This window comes from Fukomys damarensis, unplaced genomic scaffold (assembly GCF_012274545.1).
Source record: "Fukomys damarensis isolate Sample0158 unplaced genomic scaffold, DMR_v1.0_HiC HiC_scaffold_18, whole genome shotgun sequence".
NCBI classification, from domain to species: Eukaryota; Metazoa; Chordata; class Mammalia; order Rodentia; family Bathyergidae; genus Fukomys; species Fukomys damarensis.
The window spans coordinates 39,054,073-39,079,409 of record NW_022900930.1 but is presented as its reverse complement, the minus strand read 5'-3'; the positions used below and the strand labels follow the sequence as shown (position 1 = coordinate 39,079,409).

The 25,337-nt window shown below is 38.8% G+C and overlaps 1 protein-coding gene across 3 annotated transcripts in view; it reads right to left on the bottom strand.

Annotated features, from left to right (window-relative positions):
• The window catches only part of Marchf1 (membrane associated ring-CH-type finger 1), a 968,384-nt gene that overhangs the window by 8,155 nt on the left and 934,892 nt on the right, over nucleotides 1-25,337 (bottom strand). For all 3 annotated transcript variants that reach the window (XM_033765456.1, XM_033765457.1, XM_010629874.2), the window contains one exon: nucleotides 9,708-9,855. In XM_033765456.1, the coding sequence (XP_033621347.1) occupies nucleotides 9,708-9,855 (148 nt within the window). The remainder of the gene's footprint in view (nucleotides 1-9,707; nucleotides 9,856-25,337) is intronic.

The following is a 25,337-nucleotide window of genomic DNA, read 5'->3' as shown; positions in this document are numbered from 1 at the left end:
TAGCAAAAGCCATTTTAGGCAACAGACACTTGGCACCAGGTGTAACAATTCCCAATTTGAAACTATACTACAAAGCCACTGTGATAAAAACAGCATGGTACTGGCAAAGAAATAGGCCTGAGGATCAGTGGAACAGACTGGAAGACACAAAAACAAATGCAGATGTACTCAGCTACCTCATCTTTGACAAAGGAGCTGACCATCCTCAGTGGAGGAAAGACAGCCTCTTTAATAAATGGTGTTGGAAAAACTGGATGTCAACCTGCCACAGATTAAAATAATAATGATTTTTAAAATAAAATTTTTTTAAATTTTTAGACTGGAGATAAAACTCAGGTAAACTGCTTGCCTAGCATGTGTGAGAGCTGAGGTTCAATTCCCAGCAATGCAAAAACAAGCAAAATTTATCCTACTTCCACTGCACCAGTTCCTATTCTAAGGATTTTACTGCAGTTTTTATAATGGATCATATAATATATACTGGAAATATAATCCATGTTCCTACATATATTTATTTATTCTGGAAACAATTTATATTTTTCCAAAAAATCAGTTTCTGTGAAAAACCTCATAAAATCTTTTAAAAATATTTTAAATAGGTGGATACAATAAACACTGCTCAATTCTTAATTTTTCCTGATGTTTCAGTGAAGCAAATAAAAAATTCAGAGCTCAAAGACCTTTAAAGATCTTCTATTTCAAGTCCGTCTCCTTGTTTCTCTCTTTTAAATTAATTTCATTGGTACATTTTAGGTATACAATATGCTAACATTCATCACTAGAAATTTGTACCTTTACATAATATATATCTTGGTTTTTATTTTTCCCCATTCCCCTGACCTCCCTTCAACCTCTCCACCCTTCCCTATTTACAAAGACTTAGTTTTCTTTTTTTCTTGTATGAATTCCACTTCCTTCTTTCCTTGTTTGTCTTTTGCTACCAATATTTAATGCCTAAACTGAGAGCATTACCTAGTAATTTTTGATAGTATTGGAATTTGTGTTTTGCTTAGAAAGAAATTTACCTACTATCTATTTATTTTAAAATACTTTAAATCAGTCTTTGTGAGTGATTTTTATGAGGAATTTTGAAGACTAGTCAGGAACGTGTAATGATTTTAGTATTCACAGAGAAGTGACAGCACATATTTATAAAAGGCTAAATAATATAGCCGTCCTCACTGGATGCAGAGTAACATAATGGCAAAAGATTAAATTTCTATGCAGAATCCTCACATTTGGAATGCAAAGAGGCTTTTTTAGTTGCTACTTTAGTTCTCTTCTTTGTGCAGGGGGAAGAAATGATTGGCAAACTGACTTTTTAAAAATTATAAACTTTATTGGTACATTTTAGATGTACAATAGTTACATTCATCATTGGGAGCGTCTACCTTTACCTAATGTATCTTGGTTCTTATTTCCCCATTCCCCTGCCCTTCCTTCCCCCCTCCACCCTTCCCTATTTACAAAGACTGTTTCCACTTTTTTCGCTTTTCTCTTATTTTTTCTCTTCCCTTTTTACCTTTCCTGTACCCCTCCCATTTGCCCAATACCTTTAGACCTTTTCTTCTTATTACAAAGTATCAATTACACATTTAGACCCTTGTTTACACTTTTAGTTTGTCACACCAGAGAAGCTATACAGTATTTACACATGTGGCACAGTGAGTCTTTGTGGGCCACAGGTTCTGAACTATGGATGATTTTGTTCCTTTTTTTGGTACTGGAGATTGAACTCAGGACCTTGTGCTTGTGAGGTGGGTAGTGGCACCACTGAGCTAAATCCCTGGCCCTGATTTTGTACTTTAAGGGTCATTTGCCGTTGTCTGGAGAGATTGTTAATTGTCAGACATAGAGTTAGGTGGGCTGCTGTTGACCATTAGCAATAGAGGCCAGGCATACTGCTGGACATTATCCTATAATGTGTAGAACTACTCTCTTCTAACAAAGGATTAGTCAAAATGTCAGTAGTGCTGAGAGTGAGAATCCCTGTATTAGAAGACACTCAAGATTTTTTTAATGAGGAAATTACTAGGGAAGGTCTGGTGTGCAAATGCAAGACACTATGGAGTTCTCCAAACTTAGAAGGTTTTAGTTTTTTTGTTTGTTTTTTGTAGTAGTTTCTGTGTGTTTGAAAAACTTAACCACAGACAAGTTGGAGATGAAATGCGCTTCATCTCCCATTTTTAGAAAAATCCCCGTCGCTCACATCCACCTTTCTATTTGCTGAATCAAACTACCAGCTGTTCCTCATAAATGCCTAGAAATTTGCCACTTCTGAACTTTTATTCATGATTCTTCTTTTCTGGATTTTGCCTCCCTGTTTCTGCCAACCTGTCCCCAAAAAATCCAACTGAGAAGTAATTTCTTGCTGGAAATACATTTTCTCAGTATTTCAGTTTCATACCATTTCTTTCCTTGTGGTGTGAATTCACTTTCTAAGGTAGGTATTTCATCTTTGACAGGCACAATCCCTGGATAGTCTGTTTTCTGTGGTGCCTTGTTCAGTAGATATTTTAGGGATGAATGAAAGCTTTTTAGTTGCTCAGTGAAACTCTGCTTTTATTGATTGACAATCTGAAAAAAGTTCTACTCGTTCTTTTTCTGTGTCCTGTCTAAAGAGAATCAGTTTGATCCTTCCACTTTCCTCCATAAGGAACTGTGAATTGATTTTTCTGCCCAGCGCATCTTTCTTCAATATATTTTTGGGAAGTCAAAACTCCCACTGAGCCCTGGACTGAGTTTAGAGAGTTAAGCATCCCCTAATCTCACAAACAGAAGCCGTTTGTATCCAAACTCTTTGTCCAAATGTGCATCTTCAAGAGACAGCCTATTGTTTCTCGTTCTTTGGATGAAATGGGCAGGATTATTTTTTCTATGAAAGAGATTGAATGGTTGTACAACTTTTACCTTGGAAAATAACTATAGGCATATCTTTAGAGAAGATTCTAAATGGAGTTTTCAATGGTAAGATCTACTTGCCTCCTTTTTTGAGGCTTAGCAAATTGTCTTCACACTCAATTTTGTTGCACTACTCAGTTTATTTGCTGTCTTTTGCTAACAGGAGGGAATGTGTACAATAAGGACATGTAGGGAGGGAAGAAAACAAACCTTATTTGCTATTGATGCATTGTATAATCCAAGGAATCCTTTGTCCTAACTAATACTTATTTGAAGCTACAGATTGTACTTGGAAATGCCCTAAACACAAAATTCTTTACCTGCCAGTGTGGAAGAAGAGTTTGGAAAATACAACTGCAGGTAATTCAGTCATTCACTTATATCTCTGAAATACAAGGACGCACCATTACTGGTGCTCTTATTCTTGGACTCCTGCTGTAGGATTAGGAATAAACTCTCTGTCCATCTGTCCTTCCAGAACATTTCTTAGAAAGTTTTGAACAGGAATTGGAGGAAAAAAATTCTGCCTCCCATTATTATCTGCAGAAATGTGGATCTTATTTTTCCTAGTACATTTAATTGTTTTGTTTGCATTCTCTAACATCATGGTGATTCCATATTAAAAAGCAATGAGCAGGCTGGGGATTTAGCTCAGTAGCACAGAGTCTGCCTGGCAAGAGCAGGGTCCTGAGTTTGATCCCCAGGACCAAAAAAAAAAAAAAAAAAAAAAAAAAAGCAATGAGTTCTCAGTCTTAATATGTAATTGCTAAATAAATTCATCCAGGCCTTCTTTTTATAACGGCATTTATGTGATGTGGTACTTGAGGGCAGCAACATTTTAACACACCATCCCCAAATAATCAGCGCGCTTTCCAGGAAAGGCTTAAGGTAGTCTAGATTTTTGTTCTTCGGTGTGAAGTTAAAAAGTTTGCAAATTAGAAGAATCAAAATGCTACATTACTTCTGCTTGAGATTATTCTACTTCTGGAACCACAATTTATAAGGAAATGTTTAAAGAGCAAGCGAAAGCACTGTGGGCAAAGAAAAATAAATGAATATCACAGCTTGTTCTACACGCTTAGGGCTCTGGCTGGGTGGGATGATTCTAGAAAGCCACTGAAAGAAACTAGGTGTCCAGGTGAAAGTAACTGTATGTAAAAAAGTTGAAGAGAAATATAAAAATGAATGAAAAGCAATATTCAAAACTATTTTTAATTTAGGAAATCCCTATGTTTTCTTCATCTCTTTTCTCTATCGGATTTGAGCCAGGAAGCAAGGATTAGGGATATTTAAGGGAATGTCCCTGTTTGGAATCAGACTAGAACCTTATCTGTAAACAGCACCATTGCAATCAAGCAGCATTATCTCCTTTACAGTTACTATTTTGCCCTCCTGACACCCAGACACCCCTTCCTTTTTGGCTAAGAGATTCCATGATCCCAAAATAATTCAGACTTTTATAAAATTTTTTTTTTTTTTTTTTTTGGCAACCAAAGCCAACAGGATTTCCATTAGTGGCTTCTCTGGTGGTTTTTGTGTACACAACCCATATTTATTCCTGGTTCATTCTACAGCAAAGACTCACTGATACATCACTGAAAAAGGGAGTTGAAAATAGCATCTGATAGGTTTCTCAGGGAATTAATTAATATCACCTGGCATATAGAACATGCTATATAAATGTAAGTTGTCACCGTACTATGCTCTGGATGTTACACTTCTTTAATGGACTGGGCTGTAGATTAAGAGCAGAGCTTTCACTGGTGCTTAATACCCAAATGTTTTTAACTTCACGAGATGTGGCTCTTTGACTTCAGGTAATGAAACGTCAGGGTCCAGGAGGTGGAAGTCCAAGTAGCTGTTGGGCAGGGCTCCAGAACTTAGGCAGCACTGTGCATTCTTAGCATTACTTGCAGTTGCCAAACACTTCATCAGGAGAAAACCTCAGAAATCCACCAAAAATAAACTAAAAGTTCCTCGAATGCTTAAGGAGCAAATTCGTATGCTGTATTTGACAGGAAACATCTATGCCAAGCTTTCCAAATGATGATGGCTTGTGAGCTGATGCATATTCACAGGCCCCTTTTACTTTCACAGGACTCATTTACTTTCCAGCAATGTTCTCAGATGTATTTCCCTTGCTGTACAGTCAGGGCCTCTCCCTTCTCAGCTGGAGGTACACAGACGAGTTATCTAGAATATTTCACTTTTTCATTTTCCTCTAAGTTAGATTGGGTGAATCAGGTGAACCAGGTGTGTTTTGTTGTATAGCTGGAGATCAGGCAAAGTACTTATTTTTTCATTTTTTTGTTTTTGTTTTTGTTTTTTTGATACTGGGAATCAAACTCGGGACCTTGTGCTTGTGAGGCAGGCAGTAGAACCGCTTAGCTAAATCACCAGCAAAGGTAACAAGAGAGTTTTTTTTCTTTCTGTCTTTCTTTTTCATACCGGGGATCCAACTCTGGTCCTTGAGCTTGCAAGGCAGGCAGCAGAACCACTGAGCTAAATCTTCAGCCCTCTTTAAAACAATGATTTCTAAGGTCTTTGCCAACTTACAAACTTGATTTGTCAGAGTTTCCTGCATATTTTATGTTGCACATTATGTGACTGAAGACTCCTGATGTCTAGAAGTATTTTAAAACGAGAAGAGAACCTGCAAAGGCAAGGTATGTTTAGAAAAAGCACCTCACTGTTAAGTTGGAATATTTTGGGCTAAGATTATGCAATTATAAAATATGCCTGTAGAAGAAACCATATGGATGAGTTGATTTTCTCTTGGTTGCTTCTCTGCAGTTGGATAAAGTATTAGTCAATAACAGCAAAACTTGCAAGTCTCTTTTCCTTAATTTGTTTAAATCATATTTTTCACTGTGATTAAACATGTATGATACATGTGTGTTGTTTATATAAACACACACACATATTCTGATGCAACTTCACGTTCATGATGTCTGAAAAGTGAATCCTACAAAGAATCGTTAGAAGACTCAAAGTCCAACTTTCTTATTTTGACAAGTGAGGAAATCGAGCTTCAGAGAGATGAATTATTTCACGCAGCACAACCAGCCAGTGACCAAGGAGGAACTAGAACGCTGGCCTTCTATCAGTTAACCCAAGCCAGTGTTTAATATATTTGGGTTGTTCTTTTCTGGGGGGTGGGTTCTCATCTTCTGCAGTCAGCCACAGTTAGCGCCCACCCTCTACTGTCACCGGGGACTCTGAATAATGAGGCATGGTGCCTGCCCCGAGGAGCTGGAACTTCACAAGTGAGTCAGTCATGAAAGCAAAATCGATTTGTTACCGAGTCCCCTGTGGTGCATATATTTAAAGAATTCTGAAACGATTTTGGTATCTACACCTACATTTTCTTTGCTATAAAGCTGAGCATCCCTAATCTGAAACCCAAACTAAAAAATGCTTCAAAGTCTGAGTGCTGACATAACATCATACTGGAAAGTTCTAGCTGATGTGATGGATCAAAGTCAAAACTTAGCCTAAAATTACCTGCAAACTACGACTATAAGGTATAAGAAAGAAACATGAGTGAATTTCATGATTTCACTTGGGGCTTATTCCCAAGACATCTCATCACGTACACGCAAATATTCCAAAATAAAAAACCTGAAATCCTTGCCTAAGGAATATAGAACTTATAAATTGTTGATGTTTTTTTAGTCTGTATTTTTGAGTTTGGGATTTAATACAAATAGTGCACTGAATCACTCTTCTAGAATCACTAAAGATAAGGCAGGAAGAAAAATTGTGCAAATTCAAGTTATCGACAAGGGTAATTTAGAGTTTAACATTTCAAATACCAAATATTTCATTTCATTTATCTTATTTTATCATCACCAGGAAAGAGCACGGGGTAAAAGAGCTCTCTGGGTATCATGCATATTTAATCTAAAAGAGTAGCCATTTTAGAACACAGGAAGATTGCTTTTCTTCCAGCACTATCATTGCAGTTCAAAAAGTTTCACTGTTTCATATTCAACCTCAGTTCTGGTTGAAAGGACAATTTTTTCCTCTTCAAATATCTCTGAAGGTTTTAAAGATACATTTGAAATATGCAGCATTTAAATTATGGAGTTTTCCTTACCATCTTAAAAGTAAATGAAGGATCAATATTCACCATCCCAATACCAGGGGAAGATTAAAATAATGACTCATACAGTTTCCCCCTTTAGAGCACGTACTGGGAAGCAAGATCTCAAGCACAGACTGGGCATCAATATAGATGAAACTGTTTATAAAAGCCACTGTGGCTTCTGCGTATGTTTTAGGAACTACTCCACAGGGGCATAGCCCTGTAAGAACAGTGGACACTGCTTGTTTCTTAATTCAAAAGCTCTGAACAGCAGTGATAAAATGATGTTCTTTTCAGTTGCCTTTAAGAAACTGAAAATAATTTATAACAGAAAAGCTAGCCTTTGAATGTTAGTTAAGATTTTATTAGGAAATCTGGTTGCCCTGAAGGACAGCCTATTGGGAGACTGGGTCTGAAATTTTGTCCCCACCCCGAACTGAGAAAGAAACAAATTTTTCAAATAACAGGTGGAAAATCTTGGGTACAAGAGGCACGCACGTTTCACACTTCTTCTACATGATTGACTAAGTCACTGGGCAACTCCCAAACCCGGGCAGTACCAGGACAGGGTGGTGATCTGGACACACGTGGCCCAACCTGCTGTAAGCAAGTGAGGGGAGACAGGATTCAGTGAGCAACGTCGGTGTGGTAAGTCTCACGACAGGGCTGAGATTCCCAGTGTGACTTCTGACAGGCATCAATCCCATAGGGATAATTAAGTCTGAAAGTCTGGGGCTTTGTAGTGTTATAGAAACCCTGCAGGCAACACTAATATGAAAGCAAAGTGGAGAGACCCCATACAGGATGCTCTGGAAACACATGGTAAGGCAGGGGCTGTCAAAGCTTGGCAGGCATCAAGTCACCTCTAGACTTCTCAAGCACAAAATGCTGTTCTGCACAGCAGGGGTTCCTGATACCTAGGTCTAGGGGAGTGGGAGGTTAGAAGGTACGTTTCTAACCGATGCCTAGCGGATGTTAATGTTACTGGTTGTGGGATGACGTGATGAGAAACACTGTGATAGCAACGATTGTCCTAACTTGTGGAGCTGAAGTAGGATTCCCAGAGTGGGCTGCCAAGGCTGACTCGGAGTTAGGGAGGTATGCGAGGAAAGCTGAGTATTTGTGTATGTGGTGGTTGTGGACAAGACAAGACTGGAGGAAGTGTTTCACGTAAAAGAAAAGCTGACCATAGGTCTGGGAGTAGATGTGAGAGGAGCACAATGGAGTTCAGCCTAACCGCCGACAGCCAAGGTCTAGGGGCTATAAATTAATGGAAATAGAATGTGATTGCATGCATGGTTTTGTAAATTTGGTGTGATTGCATTACTGTTGGACATCACTGGAAAAAGTTTAAGAAGCTTTTGCAGTTTTCAAGCAAAAAACCAAAATAATAGTTTGCAAATGGCTAGGTGGAGCTGGGAAGAAGATGTATAGACAGACTCCAGGAGCAAATAAAGAGAACAAACAGGGCCTGCTGATTGAATTCAGGGAGAGGAGGATGACCAGGAACGAAGGCCGGGCGTGGACCTGGCTGCTGGGTGTTACTGGTAACTTCCCAGTGTCAGGAGCTGGAGATAGGCCACCTGTGAGTCTGGACGGCGTGGAGGCTGGGACCTTCAAACAGGCACTGAAGGGGCGGCAGCTGTGTGGGCTGGCGCGGGACATCTGCAAGTCCGTCCTGAGCTCTTCTTTCTCAGCCCTCCTGGAAACTCCATTAACCTTTACCACGCCATTCTCATTACTCGGCCAGCCCTGTCCTGCTTCTGAGAGGCTAGAAGGAGGCCCACAGAGGGGTGTGCTGCTGTCGCCAGGAGGGTCAGCCCAAGTGGACCAGCCTCCTTTCAGCAGTTGAATCCATACAAACACAGATACAATAAAACTTCTTTCAAAATTGTCTTTTTTCTTTCACTTTACCCCATGTTTTTCTGCTTTTAATTTTCTTTCTTTTTTTGGGGGGGAGGGAGTGTGGGTGATACAAATGCTTTTTATGACACTTCAAATTTATAAAGTTACCATTTGAAACTGTTCTCCTTTCAAATTCCCCAGTTTCTAGGGTGTGTGGAAACACTCCTCACTGTTCTACCACCTTTGAGTTAGGCTCCAGGCTGCAGCTCATAGAGCCTGACAGGAAACAGAAGCGAGTATCAGCAACATTTTGTAGCCACTGTGCTTCCTATTTTTGCTTATGTTTTAAATGATCTCTCCATTTTAAATGTAAGAATGTAATTGGATACATCTTTCTTTGCAGACTTGACATCATCCTTTACGAGCACACTGGTCATGGCTAAAATTTTAAACTATGGTGCAGACCCTTTCTATCAAATTACGTGGAACTAAGAAGCTATAGCACATTCTCTACTAGAATATCATCTTCATGCATCAAAAGAGCAACAAATAGGGTGAATGTAATAAAATTTTAAAACATTCCATTTGAACAAATGTTTGCCTTTTTATATCACTCGGAACCTGGTCCTTACTTAGCTCCTGAAAAGCCCGAGGTGGTGGTGGAGGCCTTCTCTGTGTTTCTCCCTGTGAAGTTTTACACGAACTTGACACATCTTACACCTTGGCAGGGAGCCCTGTGGTAGTCAGAGTTAAGAGCACACCTGAGGAAGAATCAACTGCAAGCACTAGCTTTTGTTCAGGCATCACATATATGAACCAGAACTGGCTGCTGCCATTACGGCCCCAGACAGAAGGAGAAGAAAGACATTCTTACCATTGTCATTGCCTTGCTTGATTTCCTCTGCTGTCCGATCTATCAACACATACAAGGACCAAACCACACAGGTAATGGCGATGACATGGAATGTGACAGAGCAGAATATTTTCCTTCTTTCACTCGTGGTCATCTGTAGCTTTTCCCACTGTAATCAGAAATGAGTCATACAAGACTGGATTAGTAACTAGAAATATTTACTTGGATTTTACTTCCCAGACACAGCTTACAAATGGAAGGAGAGCATTGTGGTTTTGTAACTTTGGATGGGGCTATAATGTTCAAATACATTTTTATGGTTGAAACGGTATGAAGTCATAACCTGCACATCTTAAGACAAAAATAATTTCCTATTTTCCAAAAAGAATGAAACCAAGCCATTTCTGTCTTGCTAGTCTTTGTCTCCTTCTGTAACATTGGTGATGTAGTTTTAATGTGTTGCAACTTTTAGAAAATGTTTCCTTTTCCAGTTTCTGCCTATCATTTCTTTGTGTTACCAGTGGTAATGGGTAACAGGTGCTTCCCGGATTATCACATAACAGTGACATAGTGTTGTGAGTTTAGCAAGCGTTTCAATTGCTTGATTGATCTCTGCAAGGGAAAGTCAACATTTTCTCAAAGCCTCCTTTTCATCCGCCTTTGTTGCTGCAAAGAGAGTCGCAAATGCTCGAACAAGCTTTATCTCTTTACTGCACCCCTCAGAAAATTGAGGTCTGCGTTCTCAGTGTGGGAGAGAAGGAAGGCTGCAGGTTCGTAGAGGTGAGGGGAACAATTTCCATGCTTCAGACGAACAGACCTCAAACTAAATTTCGATGTCTTTGCAGCCATAGTGTCACTTCATTTCCATGTCAGGAATTATGACAGGAATTTATTTTTCTTTGGCTCGATGTATTTCCACAGAAAAATCAAATCACATGATTTTATCAGAGATGAGCAGATCTATGAACTTTTAATGGCCCATAATTCTTTACATTATTGTACTCTTTCTAAAGTAAAATCTTAAGAACTTGGTAAGCCTCTCTTTCCTGTCTTAGCAGCACACACATAGAATTTAGTACACAACTCAACTAAAAGCAGGAGGGTAGAAACCATGGTGCATCACGTCCTTGATCCCCCTCCAGTTTGACATGTGACTGGCCGGGCTTCCTCTCTCTGGGCTCAACTGCCTCCTCTTCAGGAGAAGCAGATTATGGCAGAGGCCAGAGAACCATTTTCTGCTTCCTTTGTTAACAAGCTACTTCTGTTAGGGTTGCCTAACTAAAAGCTGCCTTTAGCCAACTTTCTCAGCGGAGGTGAAGGAACACTGATTACTTCCCACCGATGAGATGTTAGCAGATATGCACGGGGGACATCAAAGAATTGCCCCTTTTCTTTTCCTTTGTTCTTTCTTCTTTGCTATCAGGAAGTCATAACAAACAGATCAAGTATCAACAGTCATCCTGGGACCTCAGAGGAAAAGATCTGTCAATTGGAGGAACATCAGGCCAGTTAGCCACAAGTAGTCTTTGGCCTTCCCTGTTGAATGTGAAGAAAATAAGGTTTTTCTCATCAAGCCGTGATTTCCCAGGTCTTTACTGCTTGATGACAAATGCAGTTCCTGGTTAAAAAAAAGAAAAAGATACTTCCTGGCCTCCCTCCCTGCCTGAAGGTTAAGATCCTATAATTTAATGTGTAGAACACAGCACTTATAGTCTGAGCTTGATGATCCAGAGAGCTTTTCAAACTTTTCAGAATACAAAGTTTTATTTATAAACATTACCCTTCCTTGACTCTTACTGGCAAACCATCATGTAACCTGCCTTATAAAGATCTATTTCAGCTAATTAACAATTTATGCTTTTGCCTCTACTGTTCATTTTTTCTCATTAAATAAAGTCATATATCATATTCCAAGTATAATAATGGAGAAATTTTAATAGTGTGGCTGGGGAATACATGAATATTACACTCTAGGCTTTATTTTGAATTAATCAACATTGAATTGAAAATATTGTAATGTTACTCTGACATTTATCAGAAGTTTACATTCCATCTGTGAAAGATTGATTTTTAAAATCTTAATTTGGCACTGATTTACTGGAATATTCTTCTGAATAACCTGTATAATTACAGAATATAATTTGGAAATATCATTTTGGGATATAATAAATACCCCTAGAATCGCTTCAATATTTAGTTTGCCCAAAGAAAAAGTGCAAAATGGTACGGAAAAGCAGTTTTACATGTTCCGATTCCTAAAATGCGCCAGTGCATGAGTACCTTCAGTGACACAAATAGTCTTACCAAATGACTCTCATTTTTAAAACTGGCTTTAAAATCTCCTTAAAAATTTGAGACTTGTTTTATTTAAGGAGCAATTTGATGAAATGACTGCGATCATAATTAAAACTTAATGAGCCTTAAGTAGAAAAATATCAGTGGGGCTGACAGGGATGGACAAAATAATTTGCAAATATTCCCTCTAGTTCCAGACGATAGAGGTTCCAAGCTATCACTTCTAACTGACATTACAAGTGATATTTTAAGGGGGAAATGAAGTGTAAGGGTATCATCAACCTTTTAAATTTATAAAGCCTTACAGGAACCCTTGAGAAATTCACTAGACAGCTGGTAAGTAAATGTGGTGCCACAGCGCCCTCTTCCTGGGAATCATGTTAGTACATCTAACATTCAGTTGGCACCAGGGAAATCAAAGTACACATAAGCTCTGTTCATACTGTTTGTTCAGGCGATATGCAGTTTCAATACATTTTGCAAACACTTTGCAAAGTCTCACTACATTTTCACAGTGAAAAAGATATGGAGAAGGAAAGGCTAAAGTCCTTATTTTAACAACATTGCCATGAAAGTGCTGTAATTTAATATTTGTGATGCTAAAACTCAGTTTGAAAAAGCTGTGATGGAATAATCCTTGGAAATTCACACAGCATTTGATTTCCTTGCCCTGCCTGATAAAACAATGTGTGAATCGTGCCGGGAATACCAGGTGTCCGATGTCATCATCGTTACACCTTTCCGGGGGCTGCCAGAATAACCTCTTGGGGTTCTCAAAATCTGTTCCCCTAATCTGCAGTCGCATCACGGAGCATTTGTTAGAGATGCAGATTCTCGATCTCCACTTCTGAGATGACTGTTAGCTTTTCCCACGGGGCACTCAGAGAATACAAACTGTCATCTCTTCATCGAAGAAGCAGGGCCACTGCCAGTGGGAACAGCTCACCTCTGCTCTGCCTCTAGTGGAGGACCAAGCAGAGGCACCTGCTTTTCCTCTTTAGGTCTACACCAAATATTGGTCTCAAGCCTCTTACTTTTGAGACACATCTCCAAGTGGCCACAGCAGGTTGGTGGAAATGTTCAGAAAGTGGCTTCTTTTCCCTTCCTCAAGGGTCAAGTTAGAGAGTGGACAGCAGCACGCCACCCCATCCAACTTTTTACAGTTCTGGACCCTGTCAACTGTCCGATCTGTCCTTCACCGATCTTCAAGTTCTCTGTCGTACTTTGAAAATGGGACATCACCTAAGGTTGGAGAAACCAATTTCACAAAATCTTAGCACCCTCCCCCGCCCCCATAAAGGGCCTTGAAACTTGCTTTAGCCCCTGGATTTGGGCACTGGTTGTATTCTTGGCCCTTTGTCTTCACAAATACCTCTAATATAGTAATAGCAAAACTTTGAGTTCGAATATCAAACTGCAACCCAAAACTTAGTTACTGCAAAGTTTCAACATTACAATCAAACACGAATACTGAGGTTTTAGTTTAGAAAACAATTCTCTACATTAACATTTTTGTCTTAAAAGACAAACACAGTAACATTTGTGCTGTAGGTTTTCCACCACTAAAGAACCAAAAGAATTGAGCAGAAGTACTTTATTATTTATTAAGAGATATACTACTAGATTTTCTGAACAGATTTCTGAGTTATAGTACAAACTGATGCAAATATTGTTTCTGCAAAATTTTCCATTTTCTCTAACCAAACCAAAGTTTGCTTTACAGTGTCAGGTTTTAAAATTTAAATTACTTGCATTTGCATTCTGCCTTAAAATATAAATTAAAAAAACACTGTCTATTGAAAACGTTTTAAAAATATTTGCGGAACGAAGGCAGTTTATTTGCACAATACCAAAGTACATGAGAGGCAAAGGTACTACTTTTTTTTTTTCCTTAACACTGTTCCGCTACATTTGCTAGCTTTCCAGCAGTGTCAGGGAATGTACAATGACAGAGCAAATATCTACCACTTGGTGGCGCCAGATCCCAACAGTAGCTGGTTCTAAATTTTTCACACACAGCCAGGACCAGGAGTTCCAGGCCAGCCAGCAATACAGGTTCTGCCTGGTATTTCATCATCCAGCATAACTGTAAGGCTACGTTTAATGATTTAAATATTTCTGACACAGCTTTTCATATTGTGGGACTTTGCCACATTTGAGTAGAAAACACCTACAACAGCAGTCTAAAATGTATTACCATATCTATACACTTTTTGAAGACAATGTTATGCTAGAAGATAGTAAATACATTCTTCAAAAGTTCTGGAAATTGCCACATTAGAAAAGTTGCTAAAGGATAGGTAGCAGTAGCTCTCAAAAAGCGTTTCCCAGCGTCAGCCTGGGGACTTGTTAGAAATTCCAATATTTTTGTCCCCAGACATGAGTGCTCTGAAGCCCCAAGGAAAACCAGTGTTCTGTGTCAGATAAAGAAATACCTACTCGACAAACTATGCAGGCATTTAGGACTGGCCAAAGCTGCAAAACCAGGATGCAGGATGGAATAAGACAAAACTGATCTCAGAAACAGAGGATGTCACACTGATTTCACATTCCAGCATTCCCGTCCCAGTGCCATCTTGGTCTAATGTGCTCTGACTCAGGCAGAACCAGCCCATACAAGGAGAAAAAGAAGGTGGAATCTACTTCCAAGAAATACCCACCCACACCTAAGAGAGAAATAATCCTCTCTTTTTTATTTAATACCTCCCTCCCACAGAACAAATCCTCAGCCTTTGTTCTGTTTGTGAACCTGAGTTTGGTTGGGCCTCCCTCTTCTTCTCATCTTTGACCAAGAAAAACATTTTGATGGCTGCTCTATTAGTGCTAGATTTTGTCCTAGGGCTCGCAATTCTAGATGGAAAAATTTTCTTAGAGAAAACTCAGTAATATTCGGGCATCATCACATTTACTGAGTGGGAAAATCTGGTGGTAGGGCCCCTGTAATCTGCATTTTAACAAAGCCCCTGGGTTATTCTTCTGCATGCTAAAGCTTGAGAACCATTTGGCTTTAAAAAAATCACAAAATCAATGAATTTGTTCAAAATTAAACCATTATAGTGTGAAAAACTATAATAGTACATAAGATCCTAAGGAGATAATTGACAATATGAAATGGGGGGAAAAAAGGACTAAATGTGTAGGGAAAAGGAAGGGCAAGGGAACGCTAATAAGGGAAAAGAAAAAATATGAGAAAATGAAAAAATGGAAATAAAGTGTTCGTAAATGGGGAGGGGAGGGGGGTGAAGCAAGGGTAGGGACAAGGGGAAAAATGAGAACCAAGACCTGCCATGTAGAGGCACAAGATCCCAATGATGAATGTAACTGTACTGTACACCTAAAATGTACCAATACACTCAATGTGAAAAAAAAAAAGAGTTAAGATAGTCAGGAGAACATCCCTGGGCTGTTTCAGTACCGGTGAGTCTGATACTGTGTTCGGCTTCTCAAGGAGGACATAACTGCAACACTCCCCACACGAACGCTACCAGTTTATTCAGTTTTTAATCTTTCTAAAATCTTTCACCCAGAGCAGTATTTCTTTGGGAACATGAATCTTAACATTTTGAATTATGGAAAAAAGAATAAGAAATTCCTGTGGCATTTATTATAACTCACAATATATTTTTCTTTCCTAACAGAAAAAGGAGCCATTCTTGCGCAGTGTTTTTGATTATTCTACCTAGTATATGCAAAGTAATGCACCCACTTACCCTTCTTATCTTTACTCCTAGCGTTAACAAAAATAGAACATATCATCCTGCTGTGAGAGTCACTATTCACAAAAACTCTATTTTTCATTTTAAAATGCATGAGATGGGGGAAGGGAATATTGGCTGACTTAATTCTGCATGAACAAATCCTGTTTCCATGCCTCAGAGATGTTACAAACACGCTGCAGCACACTAAAAGGTAAGGACAACCAAAAGCTAGTTGGATGTGAAGCATTTAATTGCCTAAGCTTTACCCTAAAGCATAGGTGCTGTTTTTATCCGCACTTACACATAAGGAAATGGAGGGTAGAGATTTAAAATGTAATGTCCCTTCTATTAGAGCACGTACAAAAAATGCCTAATAATCATCATCGCTGGGTCCAAAGTGGAGCAGAACTGGGGTGGGATATTCCAGGAAGTTACGTAACACTCACCCATTGTTCATTCTTGGATGGAACTTACTGAGGTTTTGACCTTCAGTAAGAAACAGGGAATCCAGATCCACAGATATGTGTGACTCTGTTAGAGACAAGTTTGTTTCACGTTTACTTCCTCTTTAATAGCAAGTATCTTAACTAATCAGTAAATTAAACCAACTGCCCAGTGTCTGCCTCTCACAAGTTTTTAGCCATTTCACTAAAGATCTATTCTGGGTCATATGTTCTTCTTTGTTTTAAATACGTTTGTAGGCAGGAAATTATTTACTCTGGGCATATCTATGAATTTAGCAATTTATTAACATCTCAAGATGTTCTTATAAACAGTCAGGGCTGTTTATATGCAGCCTGCTTTATTCATTTATATCATCTGCTCAGTGCTGTTGGACGCGAGTGCATGAACCTTGACATTGTTAGCTGCCGTAAGCAAAGTTTTTCAGAGAGGTATAAGCCGTAAAGTGGAAAACAAGCCCCCCAAAACGTTCTGATGTTGAAAAGAGCTGTGGGTCTCAGGAGCCAACAAGAAGAAGTGTACGGGGGACGGGCACCTGGAGCTGGCAACTACTCGGTCGGGAGCCTTCAGGCCAGACCAACACGCTGGGTCAATGTGCTGATTATTAGAAAAACGGAGTGAAAATAACCATCTTACAGGTGTAAATATTCTAATGCATTATGATCAATACATTCAAAGTTACTGGATTATTTTTATAAAACATATCAGCTACACAGTTGTTCCTTGATAGCTGAGATATTGGCCCCAGGACCCACTTACATCAAAGTTCACAGACGCTCAAGTCCTTAGATAAACAGCACGACATTTGCGTACAACGTGCGCGCACTCTGTGCGCCCTTTGAGTAGCTCTGCAAGGGTTCTAATATCTGTGTAGCAACTGCAGGGCTACATTGTTTAAGGAATGATAACCAGAAAAAAGTCTGTGTGCGTTCAGCACAGATGCTTTCCTTGTGTACACTGTAGATTCAAAGTTGGGTGAATCTCCTGAGGTAGAACACAAGGATATGGAGCGTTAACTGCTTTAGGTCAACATTATTAAAATTAAGAATTCTCAACAAATATGTGTATGTTACATGTTCTGTACATGTAAAACACAGAGTTTGGTATTAGATTACTAAATACTTTTTCTTGTAATGTTTTTCTTCATTTCTCATTGTTTTATGTCAAAGCTTTTATCACGGATAGGCTTTCCTACAAGTTTGGAACAAGATATTTGTAACATGTTAAAAAAAAAAAAAAGTAAAATCATCCACTAGAGGGTGCAGTGATATCACACATGAAGATGATCAGCAAGGAAAAAGGAGGAATGGAAAAATGTTTGTTCTTGTGTATCTGTCTTGAGGGACCACATGCTATGTAGTACTTAGGGAGTCCATATCGTTGGCATAACAGTTAAAATGGAAAATTCCTAGGCGCTGTCTTAGATTCATACCTCCCAACCCCCTTCATACTAAGGATTGCATTCAGGGAGTGATGAGCTATATCCCCAGCCCTTTGAAATATTTTTTTATAGATAGTCTAGCTAAGTTGTCCAAGCTGGCTTCAAACTTGTAATCCTCCTGCCTCAGCCTCCCCAACACCTGGGATCACCATGCCTGGGAGAAATTCCCATTCTTTAAAACTGCTAAAAGTGAACTGTATGTGTGTTAAAATTTGAGAATTACTTCCCTAACAAAGGAACAGTTTATGGAACCATTTTATGGAGGCACTGGGATATACAACTTTTTCACAAGAATCTACATATTTCTATCTCTGTTCCCATGTCCCCTAAAAACCCAACTAAATCTGAGTTGATTGCTTTTATCATTTAAGAACACAGATTTGTTAAATATTTAATTAGCATATATTTAAACAAAGTTTCTTTAGAAATATTTAACCAGTACTTGGTTCGTTCTTTTCTCTTGAAGGTTCTGGTAACAAATACCATGAATTCTCCGGAAGAAAAGTCAGTGTGCTTGTACTTCAGGTGAAGCAGCAGAAAATCTATGGCATTGGGTATGAGGATGTGTAGTTATGGACTGGAGAAAACAAAATGAATAATTGGATTATGCTTCATAAGATGGCAAAGTCCCTCTTTCCCACAGAGTTAAGTCCTTGGGATGAACATTTCCGTCTACCATGTTTTTCCTTGGCTTCCTATCTCTCACCCACATTTCTGTGGCAGGTTCCTCCTTTCCATTTTCTTCAGTGACTCTTCACAGCACATGGTAACATAGCCTGACAGTTTAATTTCCACATGATAAGCAGAATCGTGAATCTTGGGAATGTTAGAAGAATTTTTTTTTTTTTTTTTTTTTGGTACCGGGGATCAAACTCAGGACCTTGCACTTGCGAGGCAGGCAGGCAGTAGGACCACTGAGCTAAATCCCTGGCCCAGAAGAAAGACTTTTTAAAAGACCCAGTTTTACAGCCAGGCATGGTGGCACACTTCTGTAATCCCAGCACTCAGGAGGCTGAGGCAGCGGGACTGCTGTATGTTTGAAACCACCGTGGGCTACATAGTGAGTTCCAGGTCAGTCTCAACTACATAGTGAGACCCTGTCTCAAAAAACAAACATCAAAAAAAAGAAAAACATGGAAACAAAGTCTTTGTAAATAGGTAGGGTGGAGAAGGTGAAGAGAGGGCAGGGGAATGGGGAAAATTAAGAACTAAGATACATTATATAAAGGTACAAGAGTCTAATAATTAATGTAACTATTGTAGACCTAAATTGCACCAATAAACAATAAAAAAAGCAAAACATCAACTATCGAGATAGAAGAAGAGTAAATACTTAATTATTACTCTTTATATACCAGTTATCAGAATAGTGAGTTTGCTCCCTATAACCCTCTGAAGGCATCCAATAAAATCTTTGTTGTTGAATTATTTTGTGGTAAGCATTTTCATAAGTAAAAGGAAATAAAAAACTAAGTATATGCTTAGTAAAATAAACATCTAAAGAATTTGGGAGTTGTGGAAAAGCAATAATAAAAGAGAAATTTAAGGTAACAAACAAACAAACAAAAAGACCCAATTTTATCCCTCATTTTCTGGCTAAATAAACCAAGGCCCAGAATGCTGAACTGATTTGCTCAAGGTAATACAGCAAGTTATTAGTAGATTATTTTCTTTTTTTGGTACCGGGGATCAAACTTGGGTCCTTGTGCTTGTGAAGCAGGTGGCAGCACCACTGAGCTAAATCCCCAGCCCTAGATTATTTTCATCTAGCGACTCTTTCCTGAAGCGTCACCAGTGTTCCAGGTGGTGGGAAGCAAACTCGCCAAGATTCTTGCTTCCGCAAAATTTATTTTAGGGTCACAATTATAGAGTTTTGCATATTTGCTAGAATAGGGGACTCTATAATTGCTCACCAATAAGAGATAACAGGCTATAATTTAATAAGTGCTTCTATGGCCTTCCCAGTTGCCTTGTAGTACACGTGTGCATGAGGAAATACTTTCCCAGAAGATTCCCGCAGGTGGCAGCCAAGTAAAAGAGACGTTTCTCCTTGAAACTCCCTCTCGTGTGTCCCCACAGCAAGTGGGAGTCTACTGACAACACCTCATCTGTGCTTATTTTCATGGACCGAAACAATTCTTGCACCATTTTCCACTGTGCTTTAACAATCTGAATACTACGCGCAATCTGAATTACTATTATTATTATTTTAACTCAGTCATTTAGCCACATAGAAATTTGAAATAAATCCCATAAGTGTACATACTGCTCCAGTTTAAATGGCAGCCAACAAAACTTTAGTCTTTCTAAATATTGTTTCTTGTTTAGGATGCAATAACCTTTTACAACATAGTGTTTTAGTGGATTTATCTAAATCAGGGTTATTGGTACTTTGAAAAGCACGATTTAGTGGTTCAATATATTATATTCAAATTTGCTTTTGACATTTACAGACTCAGCCGTTGTTAAGAATTTTTTCCAAAACAGAAGATGCGTTTTTCTTTTCCTCATTTTTAAAGATTAAATTCCTTTAGGGTTTCTAGTAGTCTGTAAATTCCTCAAATTGTATGCAGAACATTGTACGCGTTTACTTTTTTTTCTGGGGAAAGGCCATACTTTTCACTGAATTCTCACAGAGATCTGAGATATTTTCCAGAATAAACAATGTTGCTTTAAACTTCTCCCTCTTGGATTGGCATAATGGTGATAGATCAAACTCACAAATACAGGAGCTCTGGGCCCGGGCACGGCTGCGGTTCTACATAATCTTCACCAGCTGGAAAGGAAACTTGTGGTTCGGACAGTCAACATGTTTGGACTCCAGAGGATGGCTTTGCAACCACAAGTAGTGAGATTTCCTCACTGACAGTATGCAGGGTGGATTCTGCATCCCAAAACCTGATTCCCAGCCAGTGGGAGTGGGTGGGAGGGTATGTGAAATATTCTCTCTCTCTCGCTTACAAGGGACTATGCAACTTTGTTCCAGTATTTAGCTGTGTAAGAAGAGTGACTGTTTCTACCATCCACAAGTCAAACGCTGGAAGTTGGTTTGGACAAAAATAAAAAAAAAAAAAAAAAAAAAAAAAAAAAAAAATCCAGGAACTGGAGTGGTGGTCAGGGTCTCTCTGAAGTTCTGAGGACACCAGTACAATTTATGTGGACTTTTGACTTCATGTCTTCCAAAAGTCTGCACGCTCTCTGTGTGGAATTCTTTCAGACATTCTGATTTTCTTCCTACAGGTTGAGAGTGAAGAGAAACTCGCATTCCAGTATTCATATTTAATGATCTGTTGTTTTGCTTTTCTCCCCTTTGGAAGTCTAATAAAAATGGAATGGCTTAGTCTCTTTCCCTCTTTGATTTCTAGTTACTTATTATCAGAATTATTATTTATTCGTTTTGATAATGAGCACCACTGCAAGTTTAGGTGTCAGTTTTTCTCACTGTATGTAAATTAAATGCTAAGCCAATCTAATAGTATTCTAATAATTTGTTCTTCTAAAAAGATGCAGAGGTGAAGTCGAGTTATCCACATTGGAAACGGAGCACGACTCTTTCATGTTCCCACTGGATTATCCCCTTTCTATTTAAGATCATAAAACTTTCTAAACCTGGAGCCACCGGGGAAGAGGTGATGGGACCTTGGCTTGTGTGAAGACACACGGAGTTGTGTGTAGGGGAGATGGGCTGGGGGTCTGACAGGACTGAGAGTGTGAACTGGGGGTGGAAGGCAACAGGGTGAGGGCAAACAGTGGCCAGAGCCCAACAATGAAGGTTGTCAGGTTGTCAGCTGAACAGGAAGACGATGGGCTCTGGATTGCCAGGGAGGGGCTGACATGCAGGGAGGAGTAGAAAATGTTTCTTCGCGGGATTCCTTTATGAAATTTGTTCCAAAGAAGTTTCTTTATGACCACTTGGGGTAGACAGCAAGACCGGAAGGGTCATGAATATAAGCTGACCTCTTTTGAATGAGTTCAGGGAAGTGTGAGTCATTCTGAGAAAAAAGGCGATGGAGGAGTTGAGAGAGTCGGGCAGGAACCGGGGAGAAGGAGGAAGGCTACGGCTTCCATGTGGGATTTCCTTCTGCTACTGAACTCGGCAGATGCTGGGGGAGTGGATCGGGTCAAGAAGTCTCCAAAGTGACTAATCTTTGACTCAGATTTGCATGACCAGATGAAGGACAGCCGTATAAATGCACTGTGTAGAAATACAGAAAACAAGCGGCAGGGATTGCAGAGGGCAGATGATGGAAGTGGAAATCCCAGACCATGGCTCTGAAATGCGGTTAGGCTGAGCCCATCTCTTCGCGGTCGGGTAAAAAGGCTTTTGTGTTACGAACACTTTAGAAAGGTCATTCTTAACGTCTGCTGGGAAGATGAACGAGAGAGAGGTTGACCAGCTCACTGCCTCAAGTCTAGGGGAGGAAGTGAACCGATGTCTTAACAGCACATCTAATGTACTACATAGGACTCCTACTTTGGAGGACAGTGATACTCTCACGGGTAAACTCCCTTAACTTCCTGTCCTCAGATGAACCGTATTTATAGCTGCAACACGCCCTTCTCACTTCCTTTCTCATTTAAGAGGACAAAATGTCCGCTTCCCTTCCAAATGAAGAATTCCCAGTGATCTTCAGCCCTTTAAATCTCTTTCCATATATTTTAAATTTCCCTCTCTGTACCCCTTTTCCCTCCAATATGAAAACTTCTTTCTGTGTTTCTCCTACCTGTTATTTTATAGGACATTATCTTTATTAGCTGCTTGTTCATTGCTGGAAAATGATAAAATATGGAAAAGTAAAATAGTAAAAATATGGAAAAGTAAAATCTTCCATAATCTTTTTCGCAAGTAAGTCTTCAATTTCTTTTTTCTTTTCTTTTTTTGGGGGGTGGTTTGAGACAGGGTCTCACTATGTAGTTGAGACTGACCTGGAACTTATAGCCCAGGCTGGTCTCGAACTCACAGAGATCCTCCTGCCTCAGCCTCCCGAGTGCTGGGATTACAGGCATGTGCCACCATGCCCGGCTTCAATTTTTTTCTTTGTATGTACAATATGATATTTTGGAAGGCAAACATTCAGACCACTTTAAAATGGGATACTAATTATTTTGTATTTTTATTTCTTTGGAGCCCTTGCAGAATGGAAATAGAGATATATGGGAGTGGTCAGTGATTACTGAAGTAGAAAGGCAGGAAACCAGAAGAGGAAAGAGGAGGAAAGGAAAACACAAAACAAACAAAAAACAAATGTACACAAGGTGGGAGCCTGGATAAGCATGATGACAAGCTATCCTAGCAGATTACTTCACTTTCTCAGGAAGAACTTGGAAAACAGATCTAACAAAAGGCCGTTTTGAGAGGCACCGCTTGAGAGACAAGAGCCAGAGTAAAACCAGGACCCACACAGGGACTGGGTCACCTCTCAAAGGCCATCTGTACTTTCTTAGGACCATCCAGTCATCTGCATTTGTGTCCTCTGCCTACCATTCCTCCCGTCAGTGGAGCCCAGGAGGACTTGAATTTATCTCTATCTGCTGATTTATCTAACTGGAAGGGAGTATTGTCCTCTGCCTACCATTCCTCCCGTCAGTGGAGCCCAGGAGGACTTGAATTTATCTCTATCTGTTGATTTATCTAACTGGGAGTGTCCCCTTCCATGTCCTTTTCATGTCCCAGACATCTGTACAAACACAAAGTTGTCCAACTCGGTATATCAAGGGCAATGATTTCTAATGGAAAAAAACAAAACAAAAAAAACCTTCTATTCTATAGTAGAGTAGAAGCAAGAAGGCAGAACTGGAAAATTGTGAGCCAACTAACTCCCATTTTCTATGTGTACAGTTGCCAAAACAACTTCATCGAGACATAATTGTCATATTTGCTGCATATATCACCATACTGCACACATTGGAAGGATAGAAGTGTGTGTGTCAGTTTTGGCATATTTTCTACAGCTGAGGACCATCCACCTCCACAGTGACACCTTTTCCAGTCTTTTCCATTTAGTCTTTCCCATCCATCGCTAGATGCTATGCTTTCTGTCGCTGTAGATTGGAATGCATTTTACAGAGTTTTTATAGAAATGAAATTAAATAGTATATGTTCTTTTTCCTGGATGTTTTCCCTCGGCAAAATTATCTTGAGGCTTGCTTGTCTATGTTGTACTACATATCCACGTATACTTTTATTGCTAAAAATTTAAATAGTATTCCATTGTATGACTGTGCCACAACTTGTTAATTAATTCATCTGTTGATAAATGTATGTTTTCTTCCTTCGATTGGACATACTGAAAATACAGCTTCTATGAGCTTTCACGTACAACTCTTAATAAGAACATATGTTTCATTCTTGTCGGTTAAATATCTATGAGTAGAAGGTTATGTTTTAATTCTTGTCGGTTAAATATCTATGAGTAGAAGGCTGGGTTATATACAAAGTATATGTTTAACACTTTGAAGGACTGTCAAATTGTTTTCCAGAGCAGCTGTACCACTTCATATTTCCATCAGTAATACGCAGAAGTTCCAGCTCCAGGTCCTCCCCAGCTCTTGATATGAGCAATCTTTTTAGTGTCAGCCATACTACCTCACTGGCCATTCCACTTTGATGTGAAGTAGTATATCACTGTGGCTTAATTGGCTTTTCTCTAATGACTAATTATGTTGACATCTTTCTATGTGATTACTTACCAGCTGTATATCTTCCTTAGTGACATGTCTACTTAAAAGTTTCTTCCTGATATTTATTTATTGCTTGTTTGTTTTCTTCTCATTGAACTTTCAGATTTCTTTATGTGGGATACAAGTCCTTTATCAGCTACAGTGTCTTGCTTATTTATTGTTTGTTTGTCCTGTTAATACGTACTTATTAGTTGTTCTGTTGAAGTTTCTTGTCAATACTTTATTGGTTGTTCATTTTCTTATGTTGAAATTTCAGACTTTATTCTTTATGTGGGATACAAGTACTCTTATCAGTTATATAATTTGGAAATATTACTTTCCAATATATATGGCCTGCCATTTCATTATCTTAATATTTGGAGAGGAGGTGTTTTTAATTTTGACAAAGTCCAGTATATGAATCTTTGTTTTATTGTTTTTGTTGTCACATCTAGTAATTGTTGCATGGCCCAAAGTTATAGAGGATTTTCTTTGTGTGTTCTTGTGAAAGTAGTATCATTTTAGCTTTTATATTTATAGGCTATATTTGGAATTAATTTTTGTATGTTCAGTGAAGTAGGGAACATATATATTATTACATTTATTGAAAAAAATTCTTTCCCTATTGAATTACTTTTATACCTTTGTCAAAAATAAATTGACTATATATGATTATTTATTAGTCTTGATAATTATACTATCTACTTTGCTTCTTGTATCTTTATATCTTTCAATTGGGAATTATTATTCCCTCAATTTTGTTATTTTCAAAGTTCATTTGGATATTCTAGTTCTTTTACATTTCATTTGAATTTTATAATTGGCTCAACAATTTATTTAAAAGCACCTGTTGGGAGTTTTGTTAGTATTGCATTGAATCTGTAGGTGAAGTTAGGGGAAAATTTGACCTCTTCCTGATACTGACTCATCCAACCCATAAATGTAGTATAGCCCTTCGTTTACGTAGGCCTTTGTTTCCTCTCAGTAACATTTTGGTAGTTTCAATGTAAAAGTCCTATGTAACTCTTGCCATATTCGTCCCTAAGTATTTAATAACTTGAGTGCCACTGAAAACGGTATTTTAAAATTCTACTT